A 25725-nucleotide genomic window follows, 5' to 3' on the forward strand; every position below is an offset into this window, starting at 1 on the left:
AATATATTTGATAATAAACAAAAAAACCTTTCCCAATATAACAATACAGCGAACTTCTGTAAATAATAATAATTAATAATTAAATAAATCTACAATTAAAAGTAACTTAGTATTTTCAGATTTTAGTTTTTTTATGCATATTTTTTTTTATTTATTTTTGGTTTTAGGTTCATGCACCCGGGCAGTTAATCTCACACTGTGGTCTGAACCCATGAGCTTTTAATTCTGATTATAGTAAAGGGTCTTGACCACCATAATGTATTAAACCTGCAGCACATTTGCATGCACATACTCTCTTTCTTTCTTTTTTCTTTCTCTCTCACACACAGATTTCTCCTCAGACATAAAAGACACACTCCAGGAGGTCAGACTTGGGTTTACCTGTTTTTAATGAACCCTGATTACAATTGTAAAAAGGAGAGACTAGAGTACATGACCTCGTGACGAGGAGTTACAGATCCGAGTGTTACTGAAATTATATGCACATACGTCAGGTGAGGAAGGGGTTAATACAGGTACGCAAAGGAAACAGACACCTTACAGACAATAATGAGAACTCTTCATTGTTCTACAGTCCACCAGAATGCAAAAATATATATATACACAAGAGATAAAAAAGTGGATACATTTAGTTTAAAAATAATAATAAGGTGATAGCGTAACAATAGCGTAACCCTTTAACCTGGCTTTGTAACAATTAAAAACTAAGCAGGATACAAATCAGGAGTTGCGTCCATACTGCAGAATACACTTTTAAGAAAGGGTACAAAAAATAAAATATAATAAATCGGTATGTTTAAAAGTTATAACTGATCACATGACTAGGTAGAATAAAAACATTGTCTATAGAGCAAAGATATGAAAATATATATATAGATATAGAGTGTTTTTTTCATTTTTTTTTTTTATACAAGTATGATTACGCAAGTAAGGCAGCTTTTAGGTAGCGCTGGTGTGTAATGCAACAACATGGATTTACTTTAAAGAAATATATATAAAGCGAAAGAAGGGAAACGGGCACTTTTTGTACTGTAATAATTGAAGGGGGTGTGTGAAGGGGGCATTAAACACATCTTAAATTATCAGACCCATCTTGAATGTTGCGATTGCTGACGTCAGGGTGTAGAATTACAGCCTGCATTATTTCCTGAGGTCAGGGGTCTCCTCTAAGCCATTCACTCTGACCTAATGAAGGTATATCCGCGTTTGTGTGTGTGTGTGTGTGTGTGAGTGATAGAAATGCTTAAGTTACAATCGCTTTGTCTGTTCTCACCTAACACTTTATAGCTCCTGCAGGACGCCTCAAACATCACAAACAAGGTCGCCTCATGCAGATTTTACTTTAAACGTTTTTATGTCAAAAATAGAATTATCAAAACTATTTGAAAGTTCCGAAATATAGATAATCTGTATCATAATCATCATCATCATAAATGTATTCAATATATATGTGGCCTATATTTAGTTTTAATTGTTTCTGCCAAAAAAAAAAAAAAAAAACACCAAAATGTCTGACGACGCATTCATTGTGTATGTGAGGAGAAAAAAAAAAAAAAAAAAGGCACATAGCATTTTTGTAAAAGGCTTCATGGACCGCAGACTCAGGTCTTGCTGACTTACACCTGAGTTTTACACCTGCTTTTTTTACACTTTAGACTGGAGTACATGAAGTCAGTTCATAAGCTTCAATTCGCCCTTCTCTGTTGTCAAGGCAACCTCCTCGGGACTCGCCTCTGTGTCTCTCTGGGTTAAAACTGATTATGAGGTGTCAAAGCAGGCACTCTATACACTCGTACTTGGTCTCAGCGAGCTTTAAACAGGACAGACTAAACTCTACTCCGCATCAGGGACGTATGAACGTCCCTCTAACTGGACCCCTGTTCTGGACCCCAAGGCAGTAAGGCAGTGTTTCCAAGTTAGTGTGTGTGAAGCAGAGGCCGGGTATGGGGCGTGTTTCATTTCAAGAGGGGGTAAAATGTCAGCACAGATAAATTCTCAGCACCGTCTCTTTCCTTGTGGAGCACTGCTGTACGCACTCTGTTGTTAATCGGCTTTTAAATCCTTTGAAGCTCCTCCATTTAATGTAAATCGGCTCCGAGAGTCCAGAAGAAAGGACATCTCAGTTATAGTTTGTAACAGTGACATACGTCGTGGTCACATACACCAAGTAAAACGGATTGAGAAGTTTAAGCAGACCGAGTGGGTTAAATGCGGGAGCTGTGGAGCGAGAGCCATCAGTCCCGGCAGTGTCCTGTAGTGTGTCTCTGTGCAGGTGTCCCTGTTTGTGTTCCTGCTCTGCAGTTTATTCGATTTCGTCTCACACGTGAGAACAGCATGGAGAGTTCCCTCCTCAGAACCCGCTGTTTTCTAAAGACAGTTGCGCCGTTGCTTTCTGAAGCTCAGAACTGACCCTTCTCTGGCCGGCCACCAGGGGCGTGCCCAAGCAAGTCAGGCCCCTTCCCTCATCATTAGGGGCCTCTCGAGCTGAAGGTTCATCCTTTTCGGCACGGCTCTTTTTGTCTTCGGCCTCCTCGATTTCTGCCTCCATTCGCTGGTCCTCGCTCCAGCGGCGCTTGAAGCGCAGTTTCAGCGGGATGCACTGCGAGCCCCCGGGGCTGCTAGGACTACCCTCTCGGGGTTCAGCTTTGAGACAAGACAAAGTCATGCCAATCCCGAAGCCGACGCCACCAGAAGGGGGTGCTGCTGGTGTCTTAAAGACATCCTCTTCGAGGTCATCCTCGTCGTTGTCTAGGTGTCCATCAGGGCAGGGCAGAAGGGCGGGACCTCCGTTGCAGTGGGATGGCGCAAACACATCACAACTGTCATCTTCCTCACTTATATCAGTGACCTCTACATCCTCCTCTGACTCTATGTCTGAGACAGGCTCAACCTGAAAAACAAAAGGGGTGAAGTTTTGAAGCTAATCTTCTTTCTATTGCAGCTCAAATTTCATCGCTATCTTAGCTAAAGTATCTAACTAATGTATCAGTGAACTAACTAAAAGTAATCAGCTTAACTTACTAATCAGCTATCCGGTTTAGATATTTAAGTTATTTCATGCTAACAAATTTAGTACTGACCTTGATCTTTGGCGGGCCTGTAGTGCTGGCCAGCTCAGTGGGGGCAGAGCCACCTTCACCCAGGAACGACCCAGTGGAGGCTGTCCCAGGAGGGACCTGTCCTGCTGCCGAGGGGGCCGGGCCATCGCGGTGCTTTCGTCCCAGCGGGGGTGGCTGAAGCTTGAATTTAAAGGGTGAAGGGTGTTGCTCTTCAGGCTGCTGGTGGTGCAGCGGGTGAGCAGCAAAGTGCCCTGCCAGACCCTTATCAGGGCGCTGTGGCTGGGGTACAATGATGCTGGGGTAGTGTGGGAAGGCACGTGGACTGAGGTGGTAGTTGTAGACACTCTGCGCGTGCGCTTGCAAATAGAGCTTCATGTCTTCAGGGCTGAAGGAGAAGCGTGACCCGGGCATGGGTGATGCCAAGGAAGGAGAGGGTGTATAGGGCAGGTGTGAGGTCGGTGTCGAAGTCATGGAGAGAGCAGGTGAGAGCTGTGGGGGCAGCAGAGGGCCACCAGGCAGCGGGGAGGCAGGGAAGGGCACCGGGGCAGGAGGAGGGACTCCATACATGCGGAACAGGGAGTCGTGAGTAAGGCGTGGATGGTGGGGCAAAAACAGAGATCTGAAGGCTCGCTCTGCTGGGCGCTCATCACCGCCAGCAATGCCCACCTCCTCCAGCTCTGAGGCTACCGAGGTGCCATCACTGCAGTCAGACACGGACCCCCGCGCCGCCCTTCGCGCCACGCTGGTGAACACACCGGGACTGCGCAGCTCCTCACTGTTTGGGGAAAGAACATCAGACGGAGTAGAAGGAGGGAAACGAAAGTGGGTTCCAACACCTGATGGAACAGGAGGAGCACTCTGGGGCACACTGGAACCTGGTACCGGAACAAGAAATTAAGAAAAGGAAATGAGGTTTATAACGAAGAGCAGATGCATACGGATATCTCTCATTAATTATCTGTTTTTTACCTGCAGACCCCATGTCAATGAAGGGGTAGTTGACGAGCACAAGCTTGTTAAAGTTGAACTTGTAAGTGAACCTTTTGCCTTTAGTCTTGTGCAGGATCCGTTTATTGTAGTAATATCTGGAGGAACAAAAAAGTTGTTGACAGAAAATGTTAAATTTTAACTGATTTGGCCAAGAGATCTGTGATACAAAAAACATCAGAGAGGTGATGCAGAACTTTATTGTTGTCTGGAGAAAATACACAACTCAAGCACATTGATCTCTCTTTTAAGAAGTTCTCTTTTCCTCCTCTTCTAGCTTCCCATGTTAATACAAGCTTTTCCACCTTTAACTCCTTGATGCTAAAAAGAAAGTCTGGGTCACCGTGTGAAAGTACACACACTGCAGGAAGTGCGACGGCTTTACATGAGTAGGAGAGTATGCAAGACATAGTTTGTGTGTGTATGAGTGAGAGAGAGAGAGAGTTGTAAGGAGCACTCGTCATTTCAGTGCAGACTGATGCGATATGGATGATTACGGCACGCCAAGGACAGGTTCAGTGGGTTTGAGTGGGCATTTGCTGTTGCCGTGGAGACAAACGCGAAGACATGAAAAACATGCAGACAGACGGAGAACAGTAAATGGGAGAAAAAAACGCAATAAAAACCAGAAGAAAAAGAATGAGCAATGAAAAGGGCATGATTTTTTAGTAAAGTCCAAATGCTTTTATGTGTTTAAAAAAATTATAATGACCACAAGAGGCTGAAAAAAAAGTGAGAGAATCAGATGTTAAAAGATTTTGGCGATCCATCACGTGTAACACTGACGTTCTGTGAGACAGATGCAGTGCTTGGTCAGCGCCAGCAGGGTAACACGTGAGCGACGTAACGATTAAATGAACAAACACCAGGCAGTTCACATGAAAAATTTTTTTTTTAAATTGTAGTGTATTCTTTGTTCCAAATATTATTTCCAGGAACAGCGCACAAAAAACTGTGTTCCACTGCTTCGCTTGTACATCACTCAGTTTGGTGTGCTGAGTGCCGAGTCTGACGCAGCACTGATTCAGATACCAGTTCCTGACTGTATACTTCAACAGCTTGTGATTTTAAGAACTTGGGCTTCAAGGCTCATCATAAACCAGTGAGTGTTGAACCGAAACGTTAGAGCTCTAAATGGGTCCAAGACTTGTACTTTTAGACAACTGGTCTTAGCGAGTTCTGCGGTATTCCATATGACAAGATTCAATAACATGTATAAAGCTACAGAGAGCTCCGTTTTCCTCCGAGAGCAAAAGCCCGTTCCCATGTCCAGTGGACATTTCCATCGACCTGTCCATATTTAACCAGACTTAGATGAACTTTAAGATCTGCATGTTAATGAACAGTCGGATTATTAATTATTTTAACTCTGACTGTAGCATGGCTGTTGGTTTAAAATAAAAACAAAAGCAACTGCTCTGTTAATAAATACATTTTCACTTCTCACCTGAGAGCGCGGCTCAGCTTGTCGTAGTTCATCTGAGGTTTGCACTTACGGGCCCCCCATAGTCGGGCCACCTCGTCCGGGTCCTTGATGACGAACTCGCCATAGTCCCCCTGCCAGGCGATGACATCGTGGTACTCCTCCTTCCTCAGAAGCTCCAGGATGAAATGCCAGAGCTGGATCTGTCTGGAGCCCGGGCTGGACTCCGGCTTGTACGCCCATTCGGGGAAAGCGAACCCTGCACAGCACGAACACAGACATGGCTTCGTTAGACTCATAGTACTTAAAACACTAGTTTTACCTTTCCTGACTAAAATATGAAAAGTCAGTGGAAATAATAACAGGACTGAATCCTAAACATCCCCCAAAACAACCAATTTTTTTATTTCACATATTTCTGACAGCGGAATGATTTGAACACTGCGTCCTTGAGCCCGAAGTCTAAACAGAGCTCGAGCCCGTATCCCGCGGCGCTTCGTACAAGTCCACACGCACACGTGTTATCACCCGGACAGACTCAATAGTGCCTGAGCGGAAGGTCACACCCTGGGGAACATCTGCATTTCTTAAAGAAATGTTCAGAAACAAAAGGAAATAGATTTCTTTCTCACAGTCACATGCTTGTCTAAGATACACCACATACAGGATCATAGGAATAGAGAACAAGTCGAGTAGCATGATTCCTTAGGGTCGCATTTCACGTATCTCCACAGACTCTAAAAAAATGTATAGTTGTTACAGTTCCTCTATAATCCTACAGGTGGCAGTACAGCATCCTGTGTTCCAAGTTATGAAATTGTGACACTAACTGAAAACAGATTCTATCAGCACCAGGGTATCATGATGATACTGTATCAGCTTAGCCTTGGTGATTCCTGTTCCCGATATCTTACTAAGCCTGGGGGTGCTGTTGCTCTTTGTGCTCTTACAGAGCTGTGGAATAAACCTAAAGCAAGTGAAGTCACACTGACCGCTTTTCCCTTTTAATGAGTCAGTATCTTACTTTGATCCAATCTCCTACCATGCAGCGTGCCCACGTGGAGCGAACAGCAAAGTATCCCCGCCTGCAGCAAGAGACTGTGATGCCAGATGACATGGTTTACAGATCGAGTGTCTGTCCGTCTGCAGGTGGCTTCCAGCTCGTAAACCTCCACAGTCGTGTGAGCCAGTTAACGGAAAACAGATCCACGCTACAGTTAGAGCTACAAGACTGCTAACACACACGGCAAAATGGCTGACTGCTGGGTTGATGATCATAAGATAAGAGATCAGAATCTCATCAAACAATGATGTTTTTAAACGCAATTCACCCCTTTAGAAGATGATCCTGCTGGAACATTCTCAGTGATCTTTAATGGTGATGAAGCAGCAAAATTAACTCAAAATCTACTGCATCTGCCTAAAAATTTACAGAGAAACATATCTAGGTCTAACTGGAAGGAGCTTCATCACGCGGCAACATGCTGTTCATCGACACTGCAAAACAATGCAGCCAAGCACACGGCGACACACCACGCCAACATGCTGTTCCGCGACGCAACACGATGTCTACACTGCTGGCAGTAGTCGGGCAGAGTGTACACCGCTAATTGTCTCTGTTTGAAGGCCATCATCAAACAGAGGAACACAGAGGAACCCGGCCTTGATGTTCTTAGTGCAAGGTGTTAATCTGTCTGACCGAAAGGTCTTTCCACACAGAGCCTAGACTTCATGTCCAAAAACATGGACACTGTTCTCTCACACTGTAAGGTCTTTATCTGACTCAATCGAGTAAGTTCATCGCTTCTTTAGCAGAACTCGCTGTAAACAAACCTGTGAGACGCACAGTACACACTGCCTTGCTGTGATGAGGAGAAAGGTCACAGCACACAGATGGAGCTCACGCATGATGAGCTGAGTGTGCGTGTGTGCCCGCGAGAGAGAGACAAGAGCTGGAACATGTGAGTGGGAACAGGACTGAGTCACGGCATGAGAGCGAGCGCTCGTCATTCAGACACCGTATGTAATGCACCTTTTCACTCCTCTCACCCGTTCTTCCTCTCTCTAACTCTCCTGCCATCTCCTAGCAACAGGACACCACAGCTCTAAAAATACACAAGCATCTGAGGAAACATCTAACAAGCGTTAACAAGAGGAGCACCGCTGACCCAAAACACTGCTCCTTCCAAACGAGAGATTGGGTTCTGAAGAAGTATTGGACTTCCTGTTTCATTCAACACCATCCTGAAGAGCAAACCTGAGGTGCAGAGAGTGAGGAACCTCATCTGAGGGACACCACAGCATGAACTTCAAATCATCTCAGTGACAAGGAGCAGAGTCTTCCAGCAGCTCTTCAGAGTCCTTTTAAATCCAGAATTCAGGCCTAGGGCTTGTTATAATATTTATGCGCTCGGTCACATGACAAAAGCTTGTTATAATGTTTAAGCACTCAGTCATGTGATCAGGCCCATTCATCAACACTTCCTGTATAGCATAAATGCCATGTGTTGTACGTTTCTAAAGAAAATAAAACTTTTATACATCCATTGTTAACCTTCACCAAGGTGTGTGTGTGTGTGTGTGTGTGTGTGTGTGTGTGTGTGTGTGTGTGTGTGTGTGTACCCTGTGTGCAGGTTCACATTAAAGGTAATGCAGATCCTAGGGGCCGAGAGGTACCGAATGTTAACTCGCTTTCTTGTGCTAAACACACACTGCTTGGTTTTCATTAGTATTAGTTAATGGATTTAACGAGAATTTTGGTTTTTTTTTATGTTAAAGGTAATACAGATTGGAACAAACACCCTTGTGTCTGACTGTGTGTGTGTCACGTTAGTGTATACAACATCTCCTGTCCTTTTATTTTAATAGAGGAAAGGGTGGCAATAGTTTTGGAAGGTAGTGTAAATAAGGCCGAGGTCTCTAGCGAGAGCTTTGAGTACTGTCTGTACAAGTCAACATTCTGAAGCAATGCAGCGCACCTCGAAACACAAAGCTGAAGTAGTACAATAACATGTACAGCCCCTGAGGTCCACACACACACACACACACACACACACACCTGGGACTGCTGCTTCTCAGATACTTACAGTCACCAATGGGTATAGACATGAGACCTGACAACACACACACACACACCTTGCCTTGTGTAAACACTCTGACACAATCCTTACATGATACTAATGTACAAACTCAGGCTCCCCATGGACACGGTCACCTGGAGAGCTTGGGTGCGAATCCTGAGTGTGTTGCGGTTTCAGAGTGGGAGAAGAGCTCGTGTATGTGGAAGAGGGCAGACAAATCACATTGGTGGAGTTAAAAATCCAAAAAAAAAAAAAAAGCTGTGCCAAACAAACCCACACACACTCCTAGCATGGTGAGAGTGGCTGAGAAGTAAAGCAGATAAAGATGTGTGATGTTGAGAAGTAAAAGATCAAAGAGAAAAGAGTTAGAGAGAGAGGAAGTCAGCTGCAGGATGCCAAGCTGCTTTTTTAGTTATTATTTACAGTGGTTTTAAGCAAGGTCAGTACCTTCTTCATTCCACTGAAAAAAAAAGGCTTAAAAAAAATCTTATTTAACGAGCTTGTTTAATTCTTCTGAGAAATAAAGGAGCGAGCATCTGACTGGCACAGGGAACAGCTCATGTTCTGACAGCAGTAGACTACACAGGCTCTTCAGGAACGAGAACGGAGTGACGGTGCGTGCCAGCGACCACTGCCAGGCCCTAGTCATAACACCAACCATGTGTTGCTTGATCTAACGTGTGTGAGATCAAACCGAGACACCCGAGGACGCAAGGCAGTAAAGTTATTCCTGTACACACAACACATCCTGGTAGGTCACGCCGCTCAAAGAACTGGTGTAAAGCTTTAACAGATGTGTCTCTGCAAGCTAGACATCTACGAGCTGTTATTTTCACGTCTTCGCGTTAAGACCAAAACGCCTGTTCCCGGCAAACGTTGTGCTGCTCCAGACGTCCGGGACGCCGGAGCGCAACAGCCAACTCCGGCCAGACAGAAACCAGACGCATCACAGGGGAGTTCCTTTTAGGGCTGTGATTAAATCAGCCATAGATGGTCAGGCGGGGTGCGTTTCTGTGCCAATTTTCCTGCTATGTGAAGACTGTGAAGCATGAGGAGCAGTCAGGCGACTCCACCGACAGGCCCGCGCAGGTCTGCGGCCCTGGTTCACAATGCTGCTGAGCATCTGCTTTATGGAAGGCCACACAAGCTGGTTACACTGGTTTCTTTCCAGTTCGGTATAAAAGATATATGATGCATCAGGGAACCATAAGCCCATGATCAGATCTTAAGCCCTAGATTAGGGGACTCGTCTTCCTCCTCCTTTGTGCTGAAACCCATTAACCAAGCGCAGAATCTACTTACAGAAGGACAAAGATGTGGTCTGTCTCGTATGCAAAGGAATGTCTATGAATAAACGAGAAGCTGTCAAGACTTTCAGCAGGGACACGCCCCCGATGCTCACTCGGCCCGAGCGTCTCCATGCTGCAGGGCAGGTGGAGGTCAGCCAGAGTGAACCCAGCTCAGGTCAGACTTAACTTCCACTTCTTCCCGCTGGACGCTCATCTAATTTTAAACACCGCTGCCCTGCCTAGATCATGGATTATGCTAGGCTAGATAAAGAAACAGCGCGTCTCCTCGCCAGACATGCTCGAAACAGCAGCATTTACTGTAGTCCTGGGCGTGTCAGCAATAAACCCGAGCTGTGTAATCTGCCTGGGCTTCAACTCCAACGACCTAAACTTTCTCTTAAGTTCATCAAGTTCTGTGGACTATCCTCAAGACAGCTATTCAGATTTGAAAGTTATGAGCAAACCTTAAACATGCACACACTCACTGACCTCCAACAGTTCGACTGGATGAACAAACAAAACAACAAAAAAAAAAAAAAAAGAATTAGGGTTGCTCCTCAGGCTAGTGATGCGCAGTGGGATTTACTGTTGTGATGCTGGAGGGCACCAGAAAGCCATAGCCTGTAAATTTCTCATAAGTGCTCATGCTCCAGTCCAAACAGTGACAGTGTTGAACAAACCAGGCATAAACTCAGAAGACGAAAAACAACACTCTGCAAAACGCGAGCACTTTAGTAACAGTTCTAAATCAAAAGCTAAACAACTGATTTACTTAATCAAATCAACAGAGAAAAGATTTGACGGCGTAATCAATTTAACCGCATAGGTGTACTATTATTTTTATTTCCATAATATAGCGCCCCCTAGTGTGTGACGCATCAGACATTTCAGGAGCACAACGTTACACTTCCTATGTTACAAACTTTTTATTACTTTCTGTGGTCCGTTCATTTGCACAGCAACACACACACACACACACCATACCACACACTGAATTGCACTGCATCACCTGGGAAAAGGGAAGGACTTTCATAGAGAAAATAGGAAAATTTAATAGATTTAAGAAAAGCGCGACATAAACGTAATGGAAAGGAAGACTAGAGAATGAGTGGAAAGAGAGAGAGAGAGAGAGTGCGAACGGGGACTGTCTATTTTTAAGTTCTGTGTTGTGGTTAGGTCTTGAGTCTGCGTCTTTACTTTCATTTTGCTCCAGACGCTCGCTTTCACTCTTGCTCTTTCTCACTCTCTCACACACACACACACCACAGACGGCATGCTGACGACACATGTGCTGGCTCCAGATGTGGGATTAGAATGTTGTATCTGCAGAGAAATGCCTCCGCTACCGCTAGCTCTGTTTAGAGAGACCAGGTCTCCTGGAATCTCTCGCTCACACACACACACACACTCTGAGGTTACTACCAGGCCAGGTGAGCACCACAGGTGAGAGAGAGCAGCGCTACCTAAAATACTGAGTGACTTTACACACATAGACAATCACACACACACTTACTTATGCACACATTTACTTACTCACACAGACTCACACATGTGAGTCAGATTGGAAAGAGCTGCAGTAGCTACATGGCACTAAAACACACACACACACACACACTCTCTTCTGATGTTGGAGACTCCACACGTGCGGGTCGGGCGAGTCCAAGCCGCACTGGGTCTGCCTTCGAAAATAAATTAGAGCAGCAAAAATAAGAAGGAGCACGTCGAAGTGGCGTCACCACAAAGATGGCAACTTCAGAGACGGAGGCAGGCCCAAGTGTGTGTGTGTGTGTGTGTGTAATGCAATGCAGACACAAGCCATTAAAGTGGAATGTGGAGGAGTCAACACCCCAATAAACCCTGTGTGTGTGTGTGTGTTCAATGCTATGTTCTATAAACCCGCTTCTATTCTCTTCATTACAATTTAAGAAACACCGGCATGATAAAAGGATTAAAGTGAGAGTCTGTGACGCTCTAATCGCTTCATCTTTATGTTACAAAACACAGTAATGGCTTTAAAAGTGATTTACCCACCCCCAATCAATCCCCCCTTTACTCTCTCACACACACACACACACACACACACACACACACACACACACCTCCCCCTGCCAGTCAACACGGTCTCCTCTAACGAGCGTCCCGTCGCAGAGCCTGTCTGGGCTGCAGACACGCGGACATAGGCGATCAGGGAAACATGTCACTACGTAGAGAGAACTGTGCAGAGTTTCTTGTCTCAAACACAACTGATAAGGGCACAGTGAGTCCTGACTCTTAGACTAAACTCACTGCAACACACACACACAGCTCAGAGGTCAAACTTGGTCAAGGTTTTGTCAAATTTATTAAAAAATAATAATTTGGTGTTTCCCCCTGACCAATCACCAATCTTCTACTGATCAATCTTAGATCCCCTCCATTTCCCCTCCAAACAATCCCAATTCCCCTGAACAATCATAGATTCCCCCTGAAAAATAACCCACCCCACACGGTCTCTGCTAAACAATTACTGATTTCTCCTGTTGTCATTTGAACAATCGCCAATCACCCGTTCTCCCCTAAACAATCAGTGATCCACCCCTGTCCCCCCGACCAATCACTACTGTTCCCCATTGACTAATCACTGAACCCCCTCTGTTCTCCCCTGAACAATCAACGATCCTCCCTGACCAATCACCAGTCCCTATTGTTCACCCCTGACCAACCACCAAACCCCCCATTCCCTCCTGACCGATCACTGAACCACACAGACCAATCACCGATCCCTAGTGCCCCCATGACTGACCGATCACAGAACTCCACCGTCCCCCTCTGATGGAAAAAAGGGAAGACAGACAGGTGAATAAAAGACAGAATCACACTAACACCAAGACTATCACTATAACTCGCCTCTAAACCCATTTCAGCAACACTAACTAACACTAAGACCAACTCTAACACCAAAACATACACCAATGCTAATCAGATTCTAATAAGCATCTCACTTTAGAAATTACTTGCTGCTTTGGGACAATGGCAATTGTTAAAAGCGCTATCCAAATAAAATTGAATTGAACTTTATGTCATACTGTGTATGAGACGAATAAAAATTGAATTTGAAATTGAATTTTGAATTTCAAGACTAATACTAATTCTGACACCAAATCCAACGTCAACACCAAGACTGAGTCCGACACTTGCGCTGACATTAGAGCTAACTCTGACACTAACACTATAACACTAATTTCCAAGACTCACTTCAACACCAACAATAAGATTAAATCCAATACTAACACACACTAAATCTAACACTTGAACTTACTTTAAGACCAACTCTAAGACCAACACCTAGGGATGGGAATCGAAAACCGGTTCTTGTTGAGAACCGGTTCCCAGTGTTTCAATTCCTCGAAATCGTTTGCAAAATTAGCAAACGATTCCCTTAACGATTCCAGTGGCCACGAATGACGTCATCACGCGCATTGCGTAACTTACGCACGTTGCGTAGCTTACGCTCAGTCAATAGTAAGCATGGCGCCTGAGCGGAACAAACGCTCAAAAGTCTGGTTGTATTTTACCAAAAAACATGAAAATAGGGCAACTTGCAATACTTGCAGCGTAGATATTTTCTCAAAGGGAGGAAATACCACTAACATGCTAAAACATTTGCACACACAGCATGCAATAACTATTAAAGAATGTTGCGTTTTCGATCCGCTCTGGACTAACAGTTCTCAACCCAGCAGCAACAACGTTAGCATGTCCTCGGCTAATAAAACTGCAGGTAACTAATTAACTAACAAACACTGCCATCATATTAGCTGTGTAAAACTTGCTCTTAGTATCGGTTAACGTTAAATTAATGCCTTCTCATTTCTATAAAAAAAATGTTGGGCATTCTTGTAGAATTGCCAGAAAATAATTTGTTGTATTTTGTTAATTTTACAGAAGAATATTTATTTTATTATTTAATAAATTTTTTTATTAACACTAACACCAACATTTAGTCTTAATGCTGGTGTCTGATTTGTTGTTGGTTATTGTAGTGTAAGAATTAGTTTTAGTGTTGGAGTTAGTGTTAGAGTTAATCCTTGTGTTAAATTGTTAGACTAACAGACTGATACCGACTCCAGCACTAAGACACCCAATACTGACACCCACACCAATACCCAAGATGGACATCAACAACCAGAGTAAGACTGACTCCACCACTGACACCCAAGACTGACTCCACCACTGACACCCAAGACTGACTCCACCACTGACACCCAAGACTAACACACACACTAACACCCAAGACTTACACCCAAGACTGACTCCACCACTGACACCCAAGACTGACTCCACCACTGACACCCAAGACTGACTCCACCACTGACACCCAAGACTGACTCCACCACTGACACCCAAGACTAACACACACACTAACACCCAAGACTTACACCCAAGACTGACTCCACCACTGACACCCAAGACTGACTCCACCACTGACACCCAAGACTGACTCCACCACTGACACCCAAGACTAACACACACACTAACACCCAAGACTTACACCCAAGACTAACTCCACCACTGACACCCAAGACTAACACACACACTAACACCCAAGACTTACACCCAGACCAACTCCACCACTGACACCCAAGACTGACTCCACCACTGACACCCAAGACTGACTCCACCACTAACACCCAAGACTAACTCCACCACTGACACCCAAGACTGACTCCACCACTGACACCCAAGACTGACTCCACCACTGACACCCAAGACTGACTCCACCACTGACACCCAAGACTGACTCCACCACTGACACCCAAGACTAACACACACACTAACACCCAAGACTTACACCCAAGACTAACTCCACCACTGACACCCAAGACTAACACACACACTAACACCCAAGACTTACACCCAGACCAACTCCACCACTGACACCCAAGACTGACTCCACCACTGACACCCAAGACTAACACACACACTAACACCCAAGACTTACACCCAGACCAACTCCACCACTGACACCCAAGACTGACTCCACCACTGACACCCAAGACTGACTCCACCACTGACACCCAAGACTAACATACACACTAACACCCAAGACTAACACACACACTAACACCCAAGACTAACTCCACCACTGACACCCAAGACTAACACACACACTAACACCCAAGACTTACACCCAAGACTAACTCCACCACCAACACCCAAGACTAACTCCACCACCAACACCCACACTAACATGGACTCCACCACCAACACCCAAGACTAACTCCACCACCAACACCCAAGACTAACTCCACCACCAACACCCACACTAACATGGACTCCACCACCAACACCCAAGACTAACTCCACCACCAAGACTGACACCAAGACCCACACTAACACTGATTCAACACTAACACCCAAGATTAACTCCACCAAGACTGACTCCACCAACGCCCGAGACTAACACACACACTAACGCCCGAGACTAACACACACACACTAACGCCCGAGACTAACACACACACACTAACGCCCGAGACTAACACACACACACTAACGCCCGAGACTAACACACACACTAACGCCCGAGACTAACTCCACCACCAAGACTGACACCAAGACCCACACTAACTCCACCACTAACACCTAAGACTAATTCCGTTACACAGCCGCGCACACAGAGTATAGACACACACACACACACACAGCTCCGTATGTGTGAAACGAGTCGCTGTAAACCCGAGCTAACACCCCTCAGAGGGGAAATAATACCACACACACACACACCTTAGCCTAGCCGCTCGGTGCTAGTGACCTGGACAGGAATCTCAGTCAGCTAGCTGTAAAAAAAAAAAAAAAAAGTTTCTTCCGCTTCAGAGTTAATCTGCTTTAAACCTGAGCCCCAGCCTCTAAACTCTGATTAAACACTGCGGGGGAGATTAAACACCTCAGAGACGACGAGAAACGCGGATTAGTGTGTAAAATACCCGCAATATCGAGTACAATAACGAGTTCGACTGAGAGCGCCTCACCGCCAGTTAGCGAGTTAGCATGAGGAGCTCGAGCGGGAGGCGCGCGGGGTTTACTTACACACTGCAGTAAATAAAGGGTTTAGTGTGTGTGTGTGTGTGTATGTATTTGTTAGGATATACATTTGTGCGTGCGTGTGTTTATTTGTGTATTAGTTAGGTTACGTGTGTGTGTGTTCAGTGTCTTAAGTCCTAAAGTTAAAAAGTTGTAAATAAACAGTTAAACAGCCTGCTAAAAGTGACGGTGATGATGATGAATGTGATGAAGATGTTACCCGAGTCCCCCGGAGTCTTCATGCTCCTCCTGAACCCGGATCTGATCCACAAACAAACTCCTCGAGAACTAACTTTCCCCCAGGCTTTTAGTTCCACACACTGCTCTCCTCCGTTCCGCGGTTCCTCTCGGTGTTCCTCAGGGGTTTCGGTTCGGCCCAGTCGCAGTTTGTCCTCAGGAGGAGACTCGGCGGTTCTCGAGGTTCCAGCAGCCGGGGAGCAGGAGAGAAGGCCGGCAGGGTGGCGGGGAGGACTTTCCCCGGTGTGTGTGTGTGTGTGTGTCCGAGCGGCTACACCTCGCTGTTCGGCGGTACGGAGCTGCACCACGTCATCCTGAGCGTCAAAACACACCGAGTCCCGGATAAAGGGAACAAATCTCTCTCTCTCTCTCTCTCTCTCTCTCGTGTCTGGGCTGGTTTTTTTTTTTCTCAAAGTGTTCTCTCTCTCTCTCTCTTTTTTAACACCCCCCTTTTTTTCCACTCTCTCCCCGTGCGCGCTCCCCCCACCCCGTCGCCCCCCCTCTCCCTCCCTCTCTCTCCGAGTGTCATGTTTCGCTCTCCCGACCGCACGGGGCCGCCCACGTCTCCTGGAGAGAGAGAGAGAAGTGTAAGAAGTGTAAGAAGTGGCAACAATGTAAATGTATGTAGTTTTGTATTGTAAAATTTATTTTTTAAGTAATTGTAAATGTTTTTTTTTACATTTTAAGTAATTGTAAATATATTTATTTTAACTGTAAATTAAAATACAAAATAATAATTAAGAGAGAGAGAAATGTATCAATTGGAAACAATGTATTATTTTTTTTTACAAGCATTGTTAATGCAAATAAACATTATAGTACATGTAATGTTACAGTACATGGATTTGTTTATTTAAAATGTTTTATTGTAAGTAAATATTTTTTTAAGCAATTGTGAGTGAGAGAGAGAGAGAGAGAGCAATGTAACAACTGGCAACAATGTATTTTTTTAAAATTACTTTGGCAACCACGTGACTTTTCTAACATCTGCGACAGTAACGCGCTGCTCAGCTCAACTGAGCGAGAGAAAGAGAAACCACGCCCACTCCCGCTCGTTTCTCGCGCGCTGTTACTGTGGAAACCACCAACGCCGCCTGAATGTGCGATGACGTAACGACGCTGTCCTACGCACGCGGCACGGAGATCAAAGCGGACCTGTTGCCTTTTTGTCTTTACTGACGTCACTGCGACCTACGCGCTGACCGCCATTTTGACTCCCCCAAAACCTGTCCAGCTGAAATTCACTTTGATTACACTCATTCAAAATAAGTCATGTACACTGTAAAGTTTTCTAAAGTTTGTGCTCCTCTGACCATCGCACTGCTCCTGTGTTTCCCCTTGTTTGCTTTTCTTTTGTCTGGAGGCTCTTCATTAGATTTTGCAGTGTTTCTGTTGAGATTTGTGTTCACACGTCCTACAAGAGCATTTGCCAGCTCAGGCGATTATATTGGGACTTGAAGTAGGCTCCAGTTTCAGTTCATCCCAAAGCTCATGGTTCAGGTCTCTCTCAAGACCATCAGCTCTGACACACTTAACACGTCCTTGTGAATCTGTGCAGTTTTTTTTTTTATTCCTGTGCAGTTTTTACATACATACATAGATACATACTATAATGATTCAAAAGAAATTCCAGATATACTGTAGATGTAGAAGCAAACCTTGATTTCTTGCATTTATGTCCAGTAGATTCTGAGTAGTCAATTTCTTTAAAATGACTTCTCTGACCAACGAAAATCTGTTAAAACGCTTGTCTTTATCTCGATCTGTCAGCGGGAAACAAGTGAACGCTCAAGTGAGAATATTTGCTTAAATTACTTCAAGCTTGTTTGTTTGTAAATGTTGCACTGAGTGTGCTTTGCTTTGAAACACTACAATTTCACCATATTCAGAGTGAAAAGGCTGAAAAATGTCAGTCTACACGTTCTAACATTTAGGAAGGGCTAGATCAAGGCAGCGTTGTGTTATGAACTATTGTTATGCTTAAAAGTCAATCAGAGTAGTCGTTATAATGATGGTCGCCAGATGGATGCCAAATAAGAGCAGTTGGAGAAGATTAGATTTTCATGAAAACCCAAACAGAACAGATTAACCCACACAAAGACCTGCAGTGGGACTCGAACCCCCAACCTGGAGGTGTGAGACCACAGTGCTAACCAATACACCACCGCAACCACTGTTTGAGAGTTTAATCTTAATTCTAACCTCTGCAGTATGTGTGCACGTGTCTTACATCTAGCTATAATTTTTTTCAACAAACCCAATATAAGATCATTAGGTTATTTTCAGTCAATTGTTACTAAAACTGCAAAATAGTAAGAAGTATATTTTAAACTTCTTTTAAAAAATAAATTCCTAACACTAACAAAATGATCTAAACTTATCAACATTATCAAAAAATATATAATTTTGTTAAAAAAGTTTTGTAACATTACAAATGACCTCAATACTCTTATATTTGGTTTGTTGTATTTGTAGATAAATTTACATTGTCACTTTTTAAGATTTCTTCCTTTCTTTCTTTCTTTTTTTTCTTTTTACAGTAGAATGTCCAAAGGGCTTTTTCTTTTGTTGTAGTTGTAGTTTTTGCTGTTACTTTGCCAGTTCCCGTCTACTTCCTGCTTTGTGTGCAATGTAATAACATGCTTAAATCATTTTATGCAGAGTAATACAGTCAATTTAATAAATACTACATCAAACTTATATGTATGTAGGAAGTAAGATGTTAAATAATATCTATCTGAAACCTGTGGTACTGTATGTTTTATGCTGCTGTGCTTAAAATAATATAAAAAAAACATCAGAGGTATGATATTTAGATTTTATGCTGACTTTAGTCACTTCTGTTTTTGTACATGGTCAAAATCACAAGTTTGAACAAGTTTAACAAGATACTTCATAATGAATATTCGAGGCACTGAGTGTGTCTTTTATTTTTTTGTAAAAAAAAATAATAAAAATAAGGTAAAATAAAAAAGGTTTGTGTGTACGTGTACGACTATATGACAGAAAGTGACTCAGGGGAAATATCATTAGAAGAGGAACACAGTGAGAAAGGGAGGGTGGAATGGAATAAAAAAAGGTGGACGGGTGGAGGTAGGTGGCTTACTCTGTCTTTCCATTTCCACCATTCTCCTCCTACTGCTCTCTCTCTCTCTCTCTCTCTCTCTCTCTTTCTATGCATGTGTGTGTGTGTGTGTGTAGCTGAACAGTTGTTGGCATGCTTGTGATAACATGAAGCTTTGAGCCATTTGGCCCAATCGTGGGAGAAGACGCGAGCGAGTGAGAAAGTGCTAGGGTTTTTTTTTGTCTCAATCCTCGTTTGTAGATGATTTCCTTTTTCTCTTTTGTTAAAGAACTTATCCGTAGAGAATCAGGATGACGCACGGAGAAAGACATAGACCAGAACAAGGGGACAAGATAGGTATTAAAAAGGAGGCAGAGTCTTCCCGTGACACAAAGGTCTTAGCGAGTCTGAGCAGGAACAGCAGAAAGATGGGCTTTAACGCTGAATCTGGACTGAGAATGCGATCTTACACGTCATCACCCAACACAGAGGTTGCAGCTTTTTATTGCTCTGTTTAAGCCTCTCGATTTGAACTTTATTAACTGCATTACATTAACTGATGCCAGGTTATGTTTGTCCGAGCTGGCTATAAATGAAACTTCAAAAAACAGCACACGACTTGAAAGTGTTCAGACGAGGGGATTTTTAAAAATGTGTTCTTGTTTTCCACTCGGAAATTGTGACAAAATGAATAGATGAATAATAAATATTTTGCTAGTGAGTGAAAAATAAGTGTGTCATCTCTATGCATCCCTTATAAGACTTATGCAAATCTTAAATCTCAATTCACTTCAAACATGTGGTGTGCTTTTATTAATTTAAAAACCTTAAAAAGTCATTCATTTGGTTTATTTCTTTATATATATATATATATATATATATATTTCACTTCATTTATATTGATATATATTAATATTATATTTCAGGCCTTGCCGCGGTGGAGCAGTTTAAGATATTAAAAATGCTTTCGCAATATTGCATCCCAATGTTTTGAGATCATAATGGCACTGTTTGGTGGCAATTGTATAAATCCCCTAGGAGGAGTATACTGTACCAAATTCCACTGGATGCCTTTTGCAAACAGCCCAATATAATGGGCCAAGCTGCTCAGGCTTCCTAATGGCAGCAGATTCCAACCTGTCTGCTGATTTTAATGACTTTTTGAGCATGTAAAGATCTCCCAAAAGCCCTAGATGATGGAAACTTTAATCTTCGCGCTCTTTGATGTCATAGTGCTTAGGTACCTATAATTTCAGTGAGCAGAAAATACAAGCTGAGAGATACGTCATCTTTACCTGTGCTTAATGAACATGTCTCTAAGCATCGACTCCTAAAGCGTTGATTAGTGACAATACTTCACTGCTGATTGAACGAGATTACCTCTAATGCTAAGAGCTAATCACTGAGCTGATAAAGTTGATCAAAGCCATGACCTAGGTCTCGATTTTGCGGCTGAAGTTGCTGTTAGACGATCTTCACAGATATCAGTGCGTAACAAGAAGTTCTGCATTTCTCGTATGTTTCTCATACATACATTCTAATTCCTTTTCCTGAGAAAAAGGGATTTGCATGTTATGTGATTGGGTCGAGGTGCAGGACTCTCTGCAGCCTACAACTCCTAAAAACCCGGCCCTGGAAAAGCGACTGAATATACGGCACATGGCCACATTGTGTGTGCACAAGTGTGCATGTGTGTGTGTTATTTGGATTGGGAATGCATGCACACACACACACACACACACACACACGCACACACTTGTGCACGCACACACACACAAAGGGAGCTTTGTGCCCCAAAGTGCAGGTTTTCTTTTGTGCCGCTGCGTGTAAGACGAAGCACCGCGAAGACATTTTATGGCATCAGTGTCAGCGCATCCATTATTACTTTCTAACTTTTTGCTAAATAAGCAGATGAACTGCAGCACTGACGTCGTGTCAACCTGTCTAAAGACAGAGAGACAGGAAAAATGAACGTAGAGTGGAGAGAGAGAGAGAGAGAGAGAGAGAGAGGAGGCCTCAGGAGTGTGAGAGATTAGGAACAGGATAGAAAAAAGGGGTGGGGTGAAAATGATCATGGTGTAAGAAACAAGGAAATAAAACACGAGGAGAATCAGACAAGACGCCAGTGTGACCCCATTTATACCTGCAGCCGATTCTGTCCGGGCGTGAACAGATCATCTGTGAATACCAAGTGTGAATGCAGCCGGAGAGGGAGAAGGAGTGTTTCTGTGTACATAGGTGAACGGGAGGGGGAGAGACCGCGGGGGGAGGGGTGGGGGTAATGTGTGTGTGTTGGGGGGGGGGGGTAATATAGGGTAAGAGGGGGTGCACGTGTGAATGCTCTCTTTGTGATCAAACGTCTTATTTATTTTCTTAGAGCTTGAACTTTTCAGGAAACACATTGAGCCTCTCTCTGGTGTCTGCCTCAGTACTTTCCTTTCCCTTCCTACTGACTTTAACACACACACACACACACACACACACTCACAGTTTTTATGAATTACATGTGTACATGTTTAATTATAGAAACACACACACACACACAGAGTCTTCTCCTCACCCATACTGCTATTCACACGTTCCTAATTGGATTAACAGCTCCAGCTCTGAGGAAGACAGTAGAGACGGATGAGACGGGAGAAGGTGGAGGAGGAGTCAGGAGGACAAAATGAAGAGAGACAGAATAGAAACTGCAAAACAGTTCTTTATTAGTCAAGTAGGCTTTTATTGTCACTTCAACCATATACAGTTCAGTACACAGTGAAACGACACCACGTTCCTCCAGGGTGCTACACACACACACACACACATACATTAACTAACTGGAGATCTGGAGACCTGATAAACCAGCGGTGTACAATAGTTTTGGTAGAGTAGATCAGTGTGTTTGTGTATTTGGGGATTTATCAGTCCAGTCTCAATGTTTTGAAGTAGTTGAGTTACTCTGAGTGATAATGTGTGTGTGTGTGTTATCAGTCCAGTCCCTTTGTGTTGAGGAGACGGATGGCTTGTGGGTAAAAGCTGTTACACAGTCTGGATGTGAGGCCCGAATGCTCCGGTACCTTTTCCCAGATGGCAGGAGTGTGAAGTGTGTGTGTGATGGGTGTGTGTGAGAGGGGTGTGTCCGATCAGCCACAATGCTGGTGGCTTTGCGGATGCAGCGTGTGGTGTAGATGTCCTCAGTAGATGGGAGAGAGACCCCGATGATCTTCTCTGCTGTCCTCACTCTCCGTATAGGGTCTGGCGGTCCGATATGGTACAAACCAGACAGTGATGCAGCCGCTCAGGATTCTCCCGATAGTTCCTCTATAGATGGTGGTCAGGATCGGTGGTGGAAGTTCAGCCTTGAAAAAGTTTGTAAAGACCTGCATGAACATCTCATAGCTCTTACACACACACAGGAACAAGCCTGAAGGAACATTACCACTATACCGTTACCACTGTGTGTCCTGCTCAGAAGTCAGGAGATAATCCCTGGTGTTAGAGTGTGTGATGGGAGATTAGAGGGTGGCACAGTGGTGGAGTGTTTAGCACCGTGGTCTTGCACCTCCAGGCCCGAGCTTTCCTCTGGGGACTCAAAGACATGCAGATTCGGTTAACTGGTGTTCCCAAATGGCCTGTAATGTTTGAATGTGTGTGTGTGTGTGTGTGTGTGTGTGTCTCTGTACAGATCGGTCCTTTCCTATTTCCATCCTCCCCTTCTCCCTTACACCCCCCCCCCCCACACACACATTCTCTCTCTCTCTCTCTCTCACTGTGTGTGTGTTGGATGGAGAGAATAGAAAGTCCCATATGGAAGTAAAGTACAGTATTATATCAGTTGTAGAGGAGAGGGCGGTTAACGGATGGACGGAGCCAAAACAGGCTATAGGGCTGAGGGAAAACGCGTGGCAGAGTGAGGACGGAAAGAATGAGCTCCAGTCTGTGTGTGTGTGTGTGTGTGTGTGTGTGTGTGGCCTCCCACCGTCTCCGTCTATACCGTGAGTGGAAAATGTGCGTTTGTGTTTCGCCGTGTGGGCTAGTGTGATGTCATGAGAATGTTGTTAAGCACAGTGTGTGTGTGTGTGTGTGTGTGTGTGTGTGTGTGTGTGTGTGTGTGTGTGTGTGAATTAAAGTTTTAAAGATTCTGTTGAAGTGTGACAGGACGTCTCGGCTTGCCTGTCGTGTGTGTGCGTGTGTGTGCCAGAACGACTGCGCCAGCGACCTCAGCCATGTGCCACATCTGTTGCCACGGTCACCGCTCTCAGTCTACACACACACACACACACACACACACACACACACACACACACACAAACACAACCGAGCCGATAATAATAGCAGCATTTACTGTAATAATAATAACGGCACATTTTAAAATCTGTGCCATACTTCAGCCTGCACTTCTGTGTGTGTGTGTGTGTGTGTGTGTGTTTAAGAATGCATGCTCTCTGACAATCGCAGTTGTTGTTCTTTTGTTATCTGTGATGTGACATAATAATGAATTCTTTGGCGTGAAGTGTAAATGTGACGGGGCGGCTGGGGGCCCGGGGTTTCAGCGGTTTCAGGGGTTTCAGGGGTTTCAAGGGTTTCAGGGGTTTCAGGGGTTTCAGGGGTTTCAGGGGTTTCAAGGGTTTCAGGGGTTTCAGGGGTTTCAGGGGTTTCAGGGGTTTCAAGGGTTTCGGGGCCCCAGAGTTTCTACCGCTGCCCCCACTGACTGACTGCCTGCTGCTCCAGCGGTTTTATAGCCAGAACTGAAATGAGACACAGATGCAACCAACCGAACACTCACCACAAAAATGTCTTTTAAAATCTTTTCTTTCACTCTGCTTTTTCATTCCTCAAAGAAAGAACAGTCAGGTCATATTCATTATTTATTCTTCTATTCTTTTATCTGTGATTGATCCATTTCATTCACTTCCAGCATCATTAGGTAGCATCATACTTCATGCTGAACGAGAACTCTTCTGACTCCACTTTCTGCTGTCTGTCACCAGGTGGCGCTTTTATGGTTCCAAGTAAAAGACAAAAATCCAGGTTGTATGTTGGTATCGGGGGTATTGCAGTTAGCAATGTGAGCTCACACCCCCAGGGTCGAGGGTTTGATTCCCACCCCAGGTCTGTGTGCTTGGGGTGCATGTTCTCCATGTGCTTGCTGGGTTTCCTCAGTTTAAAGCCATGCATTAGGTTATTCGCCTGAGTGATTGAATGCTCGGAGATACACCGACACCCCATCCAGGGTGTACCTACCTCATGCCACGAGTTCCCTGTGTTAGGGTTCAAATCTCCCCTCTTCGACTTTCTGTACAGGATAAACCCTATAGACAGTGAGGTAACCTGTGGCACTCAGTCATGTAATTCAAGTAAAGACATACGGTATGTAAAAATACTAAACTCTACACCTTTAAATGCTAAAAGACACCAAAAGACAACCATGTGATGCTCTCATCATCCGTAATGGCTTTAATCAGATCTTGTAATACCTGATGTATCTGGTACCAACAACCGTATCAAATCGAACCTTATGATTCTTTATCTGATGTTTGATTATATATGCTTGCTGTCTGATGACTGGCTGATTAAACAGCTATCTAACCACCATACACATACACAAGAAAAAGTCTCTTCACTCACTCACTCATCGTCTTTACCACTTTATCCCGTATTCAGGGTGGTGGGGGGTCAGGGGTCGCCACAGCGGACTATCTGTTCTACACGCAACATGGCACTGGTTTACACCGGATATACACTTGGCACAGATTTGAAAGCAGATGCCCTTATTGACACAGCCCTCCAATTTGTCTGGAAACATTGTCTGAGATGTGTTTCTCTGCACCTTCAGACTTGTCCATATGGTGGTTTCAACACACTACAAACTGCCACTTCATAAGATCATAAGATTCATGAACCGGGCTCTCCTCCAGTCCTGGTCATAGCTGGCACGGTCCATGCTGCGTGTCCAATCCCAAACACTGCATCATGAGCTCTGAGGAAAAAACCCCACTCTGTTCTCAATCTCACAGGTGAGGCTCAAGTTAAAAGATGATAGTTTGTCCATTCCGCGTGTGGCCACTAGAGGGTAGTATTGTCCAGCATTGGATGTATTTTCTCTTGTTTTATACAGTATTTTACACTTTTGTTCTGTTTTACTTCATGGACATTAAATATTAGAAACTGTATGAAGATTGATCAGGTTTAGTTTAAATAATAGTGTCACTGAGGTCAGTCTAGGCCTGACAGTGCTGCAGTACCTTCGCTTGCCACGTCACTGCCTTTTCCAGTTGGGCCAGTTTAATACTCACTAACACTGACATCGCTTCTGTCAGACGTAGACTTTCCCCGCTAGGCAGGTCTTCTCAATAATGTTTCTGGCTCTAGCCGTCAGTGCTAATTCTGTCACTACTGACCCTGACAAGGTGACTGCTATCACTTCTGCTATCATCATAAGGAGAGGTGGGTACTCTCTTTCACACCTTACAAATTCGATATGGAGCACAAACTTGGTGCCAGGAACACTGCTGCTAATGGATAGAGCCAACACATG

General features: G+C 44.3%; 2 protein-coding genes across 2 annotated transcripts in view; both read right to left on the minus strand.

Moving 5' to 3' along the window:
- The window catches only part of LOC128516134 (histone H3-like), a 575451-nt gene that overhangs the window by 273760 nt on the left and 275966 nt on the right, over window positions 1-25725 (minus strand). The window lies entirely within an intron of this gene.
- On the minus strand, window positions 372-16540 carry erf (Ets2 repressor factor). Its single transcript, XM_053490423.1, has 5 exons — window positions 16122-16540; window positions 5494-5728; window positions 4029-4144; window positions 3081-3934; window positions 372-2890 (listed from the first exon to the last, which is right to left on the minus strand). Exons 1-5 carry the CDS (start codon window positions 16141-16143, stop codon window positions 2351-2353), a joined length of 1767 nt encoding a protein of 588 aa, XP_053346398.1. The 5' UTR covers window positions 16144-16540; the 3' UTR covers window positions 372-2350.

This window comes from Clarias gariepinus, chromosome 28 (assembly GCF_024256425.1).
Source record: "Clarias gariepinus isolate MV-2021 ecotype Netherlands chromosome 28, CGAR_prim_01v2, whole genome shotgun sequence".
Classification (NCBI taxonomy): domain Eukaryota; kingdom Metazoa; phylum Chordata; class Actinopteri; order Siluriformes; family Clariidae; genus Clarias; species Clarias gariepinus.

Bases quoted from the DNA above. Each gene is read 5' to 3' on its own strand.
- erf (XM_053490423.1), bottom strand. From the start codon at position 16,143: ATGAAGACTCCGGGGGACTCGG. The intron at 5,729-16,121 runs GTAACATCTTCA...CGTGCTGTGCAG, and splicing joins GAAGACTCCGGGGGACTCGG to GGTTCGCTTTCCCCGAATGG. The intron at 2,891-3,080 runs GTCAGTACTAAA...TTTGTTTTTCAG, and splicing joins CAGGCCCGCCAAAGATCAAG to GTTGAGCCTGTCTCAGACAT.